Source organism: Callospermophilus lateralis, chromosome X (assembly GCF_048772815.1).
Source record: "Callospermophilus lateralis isolate mCalLat2 chromosome X, mCalLat2.hap1, whole genome shotgun sequence".
Taxonomy (NCBI): Eukaryota; Metazoa; Chordata; class Mammalia; order Rodentia; family Sciuridae; genus Callospermophilus; species Callospermophilus lateralis.
This window is the reverse complement of record NC_135325.1, coordinates 59,587,458-59,600,161: the sequence shown is the minus strand read 5'-3', so window position 1 is coordinate 59,600,161 and position 12,704 is coordinate 59,587,458. Positions and strand designations below refer to the sequence as shown.

The following is a 12,704-nucleotide window of genomic DNA, read 5'->3' as shown; positions in this document are numbered from 1 at the left end:
TCCCAGTGGCTTGGGAGGCTGAGGCAGGAGGATCACAAGTTCAAAGCCAGCCTCAGCAATTTAGGAAGGCCCTAACAACCTAGAGAGACCCTGTCTCAAAAATAAAAAATAAATCTTTCACCTCTTTTGTTAGGTTGATTCCCAAGTATTTTATTTTTTTTTTTTTTTGAGGATATTGTGAATGGGGTGGTTTTCCTCATTTCCAGTTCAGAAGATTTGTCGCTGATATACAGGAATGCCTTTGATTTATGCATGTTGATTTTATATCCTGCCACTTTGCTGAATTCATCTATTAGCTCTAGTAGTTTCTTTGTAGACCCTTTTGTGTCTTCTAGGTATAGGATCATATCATCCACAAATAATGATAATTTAAGTTCTTCTTTTCCTATCTTAATGCCTTTAATTTCTTTTGTCTGTCTAATTGCTCTGGCCAGTATTTCAAGAACTATATTGAATAGAAGTGGTGAGAGAGGGCATCCCTGTCTTGTTCCAGATTTTAGAGGGAATGCCTTCAGTTTTTTTCCATTTAGAATGATGCTAGCCTGAGGCTTAGCATATATAGCTTTTACAATTTTGAGGTAAGTTCCTGTTATCCCTAGTTTTTCTAATGTTTTGAACATAAAGGGATGCTGTATTTTGTTGAATGCTTTTTCTGCATCCATCGAGATGATCATATGGTTCTTATCTTTAAGTCTATTGATGTGGTGAATAACGTTTATTGATTTACGTATATTGAACCAGCCTGCACAAAAGTTAACTCAAAATGGATCAAGGACCTTGATATCAAATCAGAGACTATGCGTCTGATAGAAGAAAAGGTTGGCTCCGATCTACATACTGTGGGGTCGGGCTCCAAATTCCTTAATAGGACACCCATAGCACAAGAGTTAATAACAAGAATCAACAAATGGGACTTACTTAAACTAAAAAGTTTTTTCTCAGTAAGAGAAACAATAAGAGAGGTAAACAGGGAGCCTACATCATGGGAACAAATTTTTACTCCTCACACTTCAGATAGAGCCCTAATATCCAGAGTATACAAAGAACTCAAAAAATTAAACAATAAGATAACAAATAACCCAATCAACAAATGGGCCAAAGACCTGAACAGACACTTCTCTGAGGAGGACATACAATCAATCAACAAGTACATGAAAAAATGCTCACCATCTCTAGCAGTCAGAGAAATGCAAATCAAAACCACCCTAAGATACCATCTCACTCCAGTAAGATTGGCAGCCATTAGGAAGTCAAATAACAACAAGTGCTGGCGAGGATGTGGGGAAAAGGGTACTCTTGTACATTGCTGGTGGGACTGCAAATTGGTGCGGCCAATATGGAAAGCAGTATGGAGATTTCTGGGAAAGCTGGGAATGGAACCACCATTTGACCCAGCTATTGCCCTTCTCGGACTATTCCCTGAAGACCTTAAAAGGGATACTGCCACATCGATGTTCATAGCAGCACAATTCACAATAGCCAGACTGTGGAACCAACCCGATGCCCCTCAATAGATGAATGGATAAAAAAAATGTGGCATTTATACACAATGGAGTACTACGCAGCACTAAGAAATGACAAAATCATGGAATTTGCAGGGAAATGGATGGCATTAGAGCAGATTATGCTAAGTGAAGCTAGCCAATCCCTAAAAAACAAATGCCAAATGTCTTCTTTAATATAATGAGAGCAACTAAGAACAGAGCAGGGTGGAAGAGCAGGAGGAAAAGATTAACATTTAACAGAGTCATGAGGTGGGAGGGAAAGGGAGAGAAAAGGGAAATTGCATGGAAATGGAAGGAGACCCTCATTGTTATACAAAATTACATATAAGAGATTGTGAGGGGAATGGTAGAAAAATAAGGAGAGAAATGAATTACAGTAGATGGGGTAGAGAGAGAAGATGGGAGGGGAGGGGAGGGGGGATAGTAGAGGATAGGAAAGGTAGCAGAATACAACAGTTACTAATATGGTATTATGTAAAAATGTGGATGTGTAACCGATGTAATTCTGCAATATTTGTAATGTTTTGAATAACCAATAAAAAAAAAAGACCCAGAAAAAAAAATAAAAAATAAAGGGCTAGGGATGTAGCTCAGTAATTAAGCAGACCTGGGTTCAATCCCCTGGTACCAAATAAATGAATAAAAATTTAAAAGACTGCCTGTTTTTGCCTACAGATATCTCCTACTTTAACAATCTTCATAACTGAACTTCTTAGGGCTTTGGACTAATATTCAGTATATAATCAAGTTCTTATCTTAAATTGAGAAAAAACTGCTGTTTTATTAAAGTATAATTACAATCACTATATATGTATATATCTGTATATATTTATATACATATAGATGGAGTTCAGAAGAATGATGCCCTGTGTTTCTAACTTAATTGTCTCACAAAATATTTTCCAACAGTACCTGTAATGTTATGTTTTGAGAACCAGTCAGTAGAAAAATAGGATTTAAAAGCTAATTTGAGAGTTGGGGATATAGCTCAGTTGGTACAGTGCTTGCTGTGCATGCATAATCCCCAGAACCACAAAAAAAAAAAAAAAAAACCTAATTTGAATGAAAATGTACTGCCTTTAGCACCAAATCTATACACAGGTGAAATGAAGCTCAAATTAACAAACGGAGTTGTGAAAAATAAAGGAGTAATAAATATACACCTCAAGGAGCATATGGAGTACGGGCATATTTCCTTAAGGCAGTCATATTAATCATGAATGGGAATTTTATGGACCAATTATGTAAAAACTAAAATATCCAAGTTCCTCAGGAAAAGGATATTCTAGATACGTAAATTTTCCAGAACATTCAGTTCCTTAAAAATCAAACTTTAGCTGGGTATGATGGCATGCCTGTAATCCCACCTACTTGGGAGTGTGAGACAGAAGAACCATAAGTTTGAGGCCAACCTAAGCAATTTAGCAATACTCTTTCTTAAGATAAAATAAAAAGAGTTGAAGATATAGCTCAGTGGTAGAGAGGCTACCTACCATGTGTGAGGCCCTAGGCTTAATCCCAAGTACTACATAAACACACACACACACACACACACACACACAAAGAATCAAAATGTTTCCAATGTTTCCATAAAATTTTTTATAAAATATTTTTTAAAAGTCCTGTTGCCTGCTGGGTTAAAAAAATTCTTCCTGGGTAAATGAAACAGGAGAACATCACTCTAAGTGAAGTAAGCCAGAGTCAGAAAGTTGAGTCAAGCATTTTCTCTCATATGCAGAAGCTAGAGAGAAATAAGGAATATTTTTAAAGTGAGATCTCCTGAAAATAGAAGGGAGAACAGTGAAATAGAGGAAGGGGATTGAGGGGGAAGGAGGAGGGATGGGAAAATGAAGAAGTGGTGGAATGAAACTAACCAAACTGTCCTATGTATATGTAAATATACCACAGTGAATTTCACCTCTATGTATGTCTATAAAGCACTAATTTTAAAAAACTACAAATACAAAAAATAAAGACTGGTGGAGTACAAGAAAGGGAACAGCAGAGGAAAAGTGGAAGACCCAGGGACTGAATTGGAGCAAATTATATTCCATGTTTGTATGATTATGTCAAAGTGAATCACAATATTTTTTATAACTATAATGCACTAATAAAAATAGATAAAATATAAATTACTAACCCACGTCTTTTATTTCCAGGTGGCTCACCAATAAGGATTGTGTTTGTCTCTCACAACATGTTTAAAATTTAATCTACATTACTTGTGGGAGTTTCCTTGATGAAAAAAAAAATAATAATAAGGCTTAAATTTTTAACTAGGCTTTTCTGATATCTTGATTTTCATGGGCAATCTATAAGTAACTGTTAAAATAAATTAGGTACAAATAAGATAAATTTCTGTATGATGAATGATGAATATATCACAATGAATTCTATTTTATATGTAGCTATAATACACCAATTAAAAAAATAGAAGATCAATGAAGAAAGGAAATCAGGGAGAAGACAACCAGGGAAAGGATTATACTGGGGATTGAAATGGGACAAATTATATTATCTGCATTATGGATGTGTCAAAATGACATCAACAATTGTGCAAAACTATAATGCACTAATAAAAGTAAATAAATTTTTAAAAATCCTGCTCATTTTCCCATTTTCTTTTAAAAAGCATGTTAAATATTACATGTTTACATTATATAATTGAGAAGCTACAATGAAGCTAAACCCATAATCAATCATTTTTAGTCAATTCCTAGAACAAGGGTTTATGTATGATTTTTTAATATATATAGAGGCTGAAGCTGCTGTCAACGTTCAGTCTGTCCCAAATGGTTATATATTAAGTCCATCTCTCCCCAGAATTAGCAAAATACTCATACTCAGTTTGGCAAAATAGTATGTGAAAATCACATACCTTTTCCTGGCCCATTCTTCTTTTCTGCATCTCAGTCTTGCAAATCATTCTTCTTGGCAACCTTTCATTCCATTGAAAAGGAAGAACCATTTAGCACCTAGATTTTTCCTGGCTCTACTCCTGGTTCTTTTTAAGCTCTCAGTTGAACTCTGTATCTAAGGTCTTCCTGCCTTCTTGGCAGGAGCCCTGGCATTGGCGAGCATTGGGTCAGTATTCCTGGCAATGCAGATTTGTCTGGTGCCCAAAGTAATGGGAAGAATCACTGCTAATCCTTAGTTTTACTTCCTCAGATTCACTGAGAAAGACTTTTAAACTGACATCTCCATTTTGGGAAGGAATAGACTAGAGATTTATTCAGTCATTAAGCCATTTCAAGAAAGCACTTGCACAGATTGAGCAAAGCTTCTTTGGGGTGCTAATGGGACATTTTCAGTTCCTTTCTTTGATATGCAAAGAATGAAAACATCATAGGGGTAAAAGCCTTGGTCTGTCAACTATGAACAGTTCTTTTACTGCATCCCCATCCTCCACAAAACCAAGAAAGGAATGAAAGGAAGAAAAATAGGGAAAAAAATGGTTTTTGCAATCTGCAGAGTCATATCAGGGAGAGAAGCAAGGAAGGAAATAATGATATTGGGAACATTCTAAAAGTTTCCAAGAATCGAAAATCAAGTTTCCAAGGTGTCTATTTTATGCTCCATCCACTTCTATCTAAAATAAGGCCTAATTCCTTTTCCTAGAATCATTCAAAACAAAAACTTATCATGCATACTCTGCCCATACATGTCTCTACCCTCTTATATCCTTCTTTTCAATTCCAAAAAGTGCTTGTGCTTTATTTCAAAGCTACTTGCCCAAAGATGTCAATTAACAGAGATATTTCTGTTCAAGAACCTGGTCCAACCCTTTAATCATTGGATCATTTGACCCAAAACATGGACTAATTTTCCAACTATGATTCACAATAGTACATACAAATAATTGGAAAAAAGAGTACATTCAGAAAAACATATGCCTGTAGATAGATAGACTGCTTTGTGTATCTCTTAAAGCATTTCAAGATTCAGTCACTAAAGTAATTACAATTGGTATTAGGGAAAGCCAAATTTCCCTGAGCCATAGAAGAGAGATGTAAAAAAAAAAAAAAAAAAAAAACCAACAAACAGGGGCTGGGGATGTGGCTCAAGTGGTAACGCGCTCGCCTGTCATTCGTGTGGCCCGGGTTCGATCCTCAGCACCACATACAAACAAAGATGTTGTGTCCACCGAAAACTAAAAAAAGAATAAATATTTAAAAAATCCTCTCTCTCTCTCTCTCTCTCTTTAAAAAAAAAAAAAACAACAAACAAAAAAACGCATTGTGTTCACACACTCATATCTCAACTAAATCATGCTTGCCCATTAATCTGTAATTCAGAGTTTGTGAGTTGTTAATAAGGTTAATATCAATGACACAGCTGAAGTCCTATATAAATAGTCTGTTCATCCCTTTATAAACATTTAACAGGTTGTGGGTCACTTGTCATATAGTGTTTATTATTTTTTCATATATCCTAATTACATATATATATATATATATATATATATATATATATATATATATATATTTAGGAGATGATACCATTAATGTCTGAAAAGTGCTTCTCATGCCATAGATATGATTTTACCTGCTAACTCAGAGGCATAAGGAGTCCATGTAACCACGTGGCAATCTAACTTTCAAAATTATGGAACCACTGTTTTGATTCACTCTTTTCCTTGAAATTAAGCTTTCTAGGCCAACAGAAAAAAGGTTTCAGGAATAGAAAACAAAAAAAAAATCTACTATTGGGTCACTCTTGATTCCTTAACTCATAAATCTCGGCTATGGGAGAAATAGTGCCATATATTAGATGGTGATTTTTAGAATAAATAGCATTCCAGAGAAAATTGCTCCATCCTTCAAGATACTTCCACAATAAGTGAGTTGCCAAAAGGCCATTCCACAACTCAGTCAAGCCATCTGCTTCAGGAGGTGGGGGAAATATTAAGACCACTGAGTTTTATGAGCATGGGCCCATTGCCATCCTTCATTTGCTGTGCAGTGATTCCTTGAGCAGTAGTAATGCTGTGTGCAATGCTGTTCTGGCATATATAACATTCTCTAGGTCATGGATGATAGTTTTGGCAGAAGTATTGCATGCAGGCAGACAAGTACGTATCAAGAGTAATTGTTTATTCTAGTAGGAACAAAACCCTGCTCGTTCCATGATATAAGTGATCCAATGTAACCTTTCCACCAGGTAGGTAACTGAGCACTCCAGATGATGATATCATATTAGGGACTCAGTGTTAGCCTCTTTTGCTGGCAGATTAGACATTCAACATGGTCTAAAGGTATGTCAGCCTTGGCTAATGGAAGTTCATGTTGCTGAGCCCCTGAATAACCTCTATCCCTATCACCATCACCATGTTTTTCATAAGCGCATTGGGTAAGGACAGAGGTGACTGGGAAAGAAGCTGACTTGTATCCACAGTGAGTCATTCTATTCCTCAGAATGTTAAAATATTTTTCTAATAAGGTCAGCCTTGGTTAACGGAAGTTCATGTTGCTGAGCCCATAAATAGCCTCTATCCCTATCACCATGACCATGTTTTTCATAAGCCCATTGGGTAAGGACAGAGGTGACTGGGGAAAGAAGCTGACTTGTATCCACAGTGAGTCATTCTATTCCTCAGAATATTAAAATATGCTTCTAATAAGGCCATCCTTTAGTAAACTCTCATATGGGACAAAAAATATGTTTAAGCTTTTCATCAATTGAGAGGTCAATATAAATACCTCTTCTCCAGATGCCGTTGTTACCAATTTTTCAACATGCCTTTTCCAAACTCCTCACCATCCATTAGTCACAGTCCATGAATCACTCTATAATCATATATCTGTCCATTTTTCCTTCTAGGCAATGTGAAAAACCAGCTACATTGCTTAAACTTATGTCCATTGGGAGGATTTCCCTTCACCATTGTCCTTCAAAGACATCCCAAATATAGGCTACCATGTTGTACCTGTCCACTTTCAATAGTACATGTATTTTATGCAGAACCATCTGTAAACTAGACTTCTCCTCTTTTGTCAACTAATCAAAAGGAAGTCCCCATGAGGTCATAGGTACGACAAAAAAAAAAAAAAAAGATAATGTAGCATTACCTGATTCTGTTTTTTGTTACTATAGATATATCTAAGGTTGGATAACCTATAAAGAAAAGAGATTTATGTGGATCACAATTTTGGGGACAGACTGAAAGAACAAGAGAGATGGTCCCATATTTTTAGTCTCTATATTAGTCAGCATTTTTGCCACTGTGAAAAAAAAAAAAAAAAACTGACGAGAACAATTTTAAGGTAGAAAAGTTTATTTGGGGCTCACAGTTTCAGTGGTCTCAGTCCATAGATGGCCAACTCCGTTCACTGGGGCCTGAGGTGAGGCAAAACATTATGGCAGAAGTGTTACAGAGGAAAGCATCTGGGAAAATAGCACCAGGAGGGGGACATGGTGCAAGTGCTCAGCTCAACAAAGACAAAATATATACCCCAAAGGCATGCCCCCACTGACTCACATCCTCCAGTTACATCCTACCTGCCTATGGTTACCACCCAGTTAATCACTATGAGAGGATTAATGAACTGATTAGGTCAGGGTTCACATAATCAAATAATTTCACCTCTCTTTTTTTTTTTTTTTTTTTTTTTTTTTTGACACCAGGGATTGAACTCAGGGTCACTTGACCACTGAGCCACATCCCCACTCACTGAGTTACTTAGTGCCTTACTTTTTGATGAAGCTGGAACTCGCGATCCTCGTGCCTCAGCCTCCCAAGCCACTGGGATTACCGGTGCACACCACTGCGCCCAGTGATCATTTCACCTTTAACTAAATCTTGTATTGTCTCACATTATGGGTTTTGGGGGAACAACTCATATCTAAACTCTAACAGTCTCTGTCAAGGGCCTTCACAACATGACAAAGAAATGGAAGTGGAAACAGCCATATGCAGAATAGGCTGAGCATACACAGTGACCTTGCTTTATAATACCCACTCCCATGATAACTATCTCACTCCGTGAGACCAGCAGTAATTCTTTCAGAGGATAAGGCTCCCATGATATCATTTCCTTGCACTAAATCCCACCTATTAGAGATTCCACTACCTACAGAAAACACTACATTGGGGATCAGGCTTCCAGCATATTATCCTTTGGAAGACATAGTCAAATCATATCTGAACCATAGCAAGAAGGATTGAGGTCAATGGACATTTGGGCCATCTCTTCATATAACTTATGCTTTCAGGACTGGCTCAAAGCTAATTTTATATATACTGTAGCCATTTGATGATGGAATATGATTGGGAACACTCAGTGATCTGACTTGATGCATTGGACAACAGTCAGTTCAGGATGAAAAGCCCAGATTGCAAGTAACCTAGTGGCCCATGGTTAAGCATTCACTCTCTAACAAGGCCCGGTAGCAAACCACAAGTTTTTTCTCAAAGTAGTTATCTACCAAAGATAGCAGTGCTTTGCTCTAAACTCCTAATGGTCTGTATTATGATTCACCTATTTAGGCCTGCCAAAGGATTCAAACAGCATCAATATCTACCACTCACACTTCAAACATCATTGAATCTATCTGATCATGAGACCCAAGTGGCAGAGCAGCTTGTACAGAAACCTGGACTGGTTGCAGAACCTTTTCTTGCTCTAGGTCTCATTCAAACTAGCAGGCTCTCAACTTGCTCAGTAAATATTTCTAGTACCACATACAAATGAGAAATAAATTTTCTCCAAAGTCTAAAGAAGCCCACTAAGCATCATGCCTCTTTTTTGATTATAGGAGAGGCTAGATGCAACAACTAATCGTTTACCTAAGAAAAGGTGTATTAACATTCACCACACTACAGGACCCCTAGAAATAACTGAGGTGGATGGCACCTGAATTTTAATCAAAAACATTCCGTAACCTCTGAACATTAAAATATCTTACTAATGAGTCTATTGTAGATGTCGCTTCTGGCTCACTGAGTCCAATGAGCATAATTCTATCAATGTAATGCAAAATTGTGATGTGTAAAGCAAATTGTGATGTGTTGTGGAAGGGAAAGACAATCAACACCCTGCAAACTAAATTATGGCATAGAAGGTAAGGTAGTAAAAGTATATTGCTGGCCTTGCCAAGAGAAAGCAAACTGTTCTGGTAGTCTTAGTAAATAGATATGGAGGAAAAAGTATTGCATAACAGTACCAGGAAATGTGATAATTTGCTCAAGCAATGAAACTACATCTGGTAGAGCAGCTGCAATTGGAGTCACCACCTGATTTAGTTGGGGGTTCTTAAAAAAACAAACAAGCAAGAGCTGAACACGATGACACATACCTGTAATCCCAGGGACTCCGGAGGCTGAGGCAGGAGGATTACAGGTTTAAAGCCAACCTCAGCAACTTAAAGAGGCCCTGTCTCTAAATAAAATATAAAGAAGAAGAAGAAGAAGAAGAAGAAAAAGAAGGAGAAGAAGAAGAAGAAAAAGAAAGAAAGAAAGAAAGAAAAACAAGGACCAATAGGATATGAAGTTTTCTTCATTTATTTAATTTTTATTTTTAAATTTTAAGAAATTATTTCACATGATTTTCAGAGCCCCCAAATCCAAAATCTGTAGGGGAGGCCATGAGGCTAGAATCTCAGGCAAAACTGATGCTGTAGTCTTGAGTCTGAAATCTTTAGAGCAGGCCAGCAGCTTGGAAATTCAAGCAGGATGCTGATTGGGCATAATTCCTAGGAAATCCCAGTTTTATTTTTCCTCTTAAGACCTTTAACTAATTGAATGAGGTCTACTCACACTGTTTTAGATATTCTTCTTTATTAAAACCATAAATGTTAATCACATTTACACAATATCTTCTCAAGAACATCTTGATTAATGTTTGAACAAAAAAATGGGCACTATACCTAGCCATAATTAACATAATTAACCATCACAGGTATTGTTAAGGTAAAACACGGAAATACATTTTATAAAAGAGGTACACATTGAAGATCCTTAAAAGTAGTCCAATTGGATAAACAACTGATTTCAGCAGTTTTGTGGCTCCATAACAGTAATTTAGCAATAGCAAAACATGCCTCTGAGTGTCAAAATAAGAGATGATAAGGTGTTTGAAGCACTCCATTTGATAAAGGAAGCACTCAATAATTATGGCAATCCAGATGATCTTAGAAGCCACCTTGGCACATCTCACCGTTCTTATGTGGCGTGTCTCTACTGGAAGAAAAGTGATCAGAAAGGCTTCAAGGCTAACGCAGCTGAGTAAAAGAGAACTGATATGTACATTTGCAATCTGTAAATTCTGCCTCAAGGTTGATTGAACAGAATATGGTAATAGTTCACTCTTTATCACATCTTGAATCATGGCAGAAAAGATGCTACAACCCACTAAGATGTCTGCCTGAGCTATGTTACTAATAAATACTGTAGTAGATTTTCTGGATACAAAAGATAATGTTAATATCAGTGTGACATACACACTGGCAAACAATCCCAGCAGAGTGACGATGATATTTGGAGAAGGTAGGACTAGATACTGGATATATTTGAATGTCAGGTACCTTCGGAGATCTTTCATATGGTCTCGATTTGTAAAAACACTAAATTGAGTGAGATTCCTGTAGTGAAGTAGAGAAGGAAAATGATATGAGTCTATGAAAAACAACATCTTAAAGTCACTTAAAATATGGTTTGGTCCAAGAAACTCAATATTTTAGCACACAAATGTGTTGATAAATTTCCCATGGTTAGACCTGTTTTTGTTTTTACTTTTTCATTAGAGCATTTTATTTATACATATTATTGTGTTCTTTTTGACATAATTATACATACAAGGAATTTGATTTCAATACCCATTCCCACTTCCCTTTCCTCCCTTTCTCCCTCTCACTTTTCTCTTTCCTATATTCTGCTGATCTTCCTGTCACTCCTTTATTTATTTTTATTGATATTTACAATAGGTCATGCTGCCATGTGAAATTACACCTTACTTATGGTGACAAGGATAACAAGGACAAAAGTTCTCCCTTCTATTTAATTGTTTTCTATACATAAATTGATATCTCTACTCAGATTTGATCTTACTCTTCTTATCTTAAGCAAATTGAATAAATTTTCCCGCTCAAAAAATGTATGTCTTGGAGCTAGGGTTGTGGTTTAGTGGTAGAGCACTTGCCTAGCATGTGTGAGGCACTGGGTTCAATTCTCAGCACCGCAGATAAATAAATAAAAGCCCATCAACAACTAATAAAATATTTTTTTAAAAAAATATATGTATCTTGGGGCTGGGGATGTGGTTCAAGCGGTAGCGCGCTCGCCTGGCATGTGTGTGGCCCAGGTTCGATCCTCAGCACCACATACAAACAAAGATGTTGTGCCCACCGAAAACTAAATAAATAAATAAATATTTAAAAATTAAAAAAAAAATTATATATATATATATATATATATATATATATATATATATATATATATATATCTCAAAGGAAAACACCTGAGACAGGTTTTAGTAGAGAAAAGATAGGATTCCTCTCAATTAATGTACTATAAATGAAATGGGAATCTTAAAATTAAGTTTCGTTACGTGAAATGTGAAGAATGAAAGAAAACCTGAAATGTCAGTGTTCTCCCTTCAAATAAGCAAAAGTACTGGTCAAAATAATATTAGTTGTTCTGCAACCCTCAAATAATTCTTCACATCTGAAAGGAGAATAACTGGAACTTTCTCTCTGCTCATCTGAATCCTCCTTTATGTCTTTAAAATGATTAACCACACAGCACTAGCATAGAGCTTTGCTTGAGGTAGGTAAAACTTCATTGACATACTGAGTCACTTCATGAGGAAAGCATAAAACATTAACTGAACAACTCAAATAGTTTCTCCCTCTCTTTCTCTCTCCCACCCCCCTTGCATCCTCTCCCTCTCCCTCTCCCTCTCCCTCTCCCTCTCCCTCTCCCTCTCCCTCTCCCTCTCCCTCTCCCTCTCCCTCTCCCTCTCCCTCTCCCTCTCCCTCTCCCTCTCCCTCTCCCTCTCCCTCTCCCTCTCCCTCTCCCTCTCCCTCTCCCTCTCCCTCTCCCTCTCCCTCTCCCTCTCCCATCTCTCTGTCTCATTAAAATAGTTGGAAATATTGGTGAAAAGATGGTGAATATTAACTTTGACTTAGTGATTTGTAAAGTTAAACTAAAGCTAAATTGAAAGTTAAGCTGATATAAAAACTAAAGAGAGTTATTTTGAAGGG

At 36.8% G+C, this 12,704-nt stretch overlaps 1 protein-coding gene across 1 annotated transcript; it reads right to left on the bottom strand.

Annotated features, from left to right (window-relative positions):
* Positions 1 to 10,408: 10,408 nt before the first annotated feature.
* LOC143638563 (uncharacterized) lies at positions 10,409 to 11,044 on the bottom strand. Its single transcript, XM_077106452.1, has one exon. The coding sequence runs from the start codon at positions 11,042 to 11,044 to the stop codon at positions 10,409 to 10,411; it is 636 nt and encodes a 211-aa protein (XP_076962567.1).
* Positions 11,045 to 12,704: the final 1,660 nt, after the last annotated feature.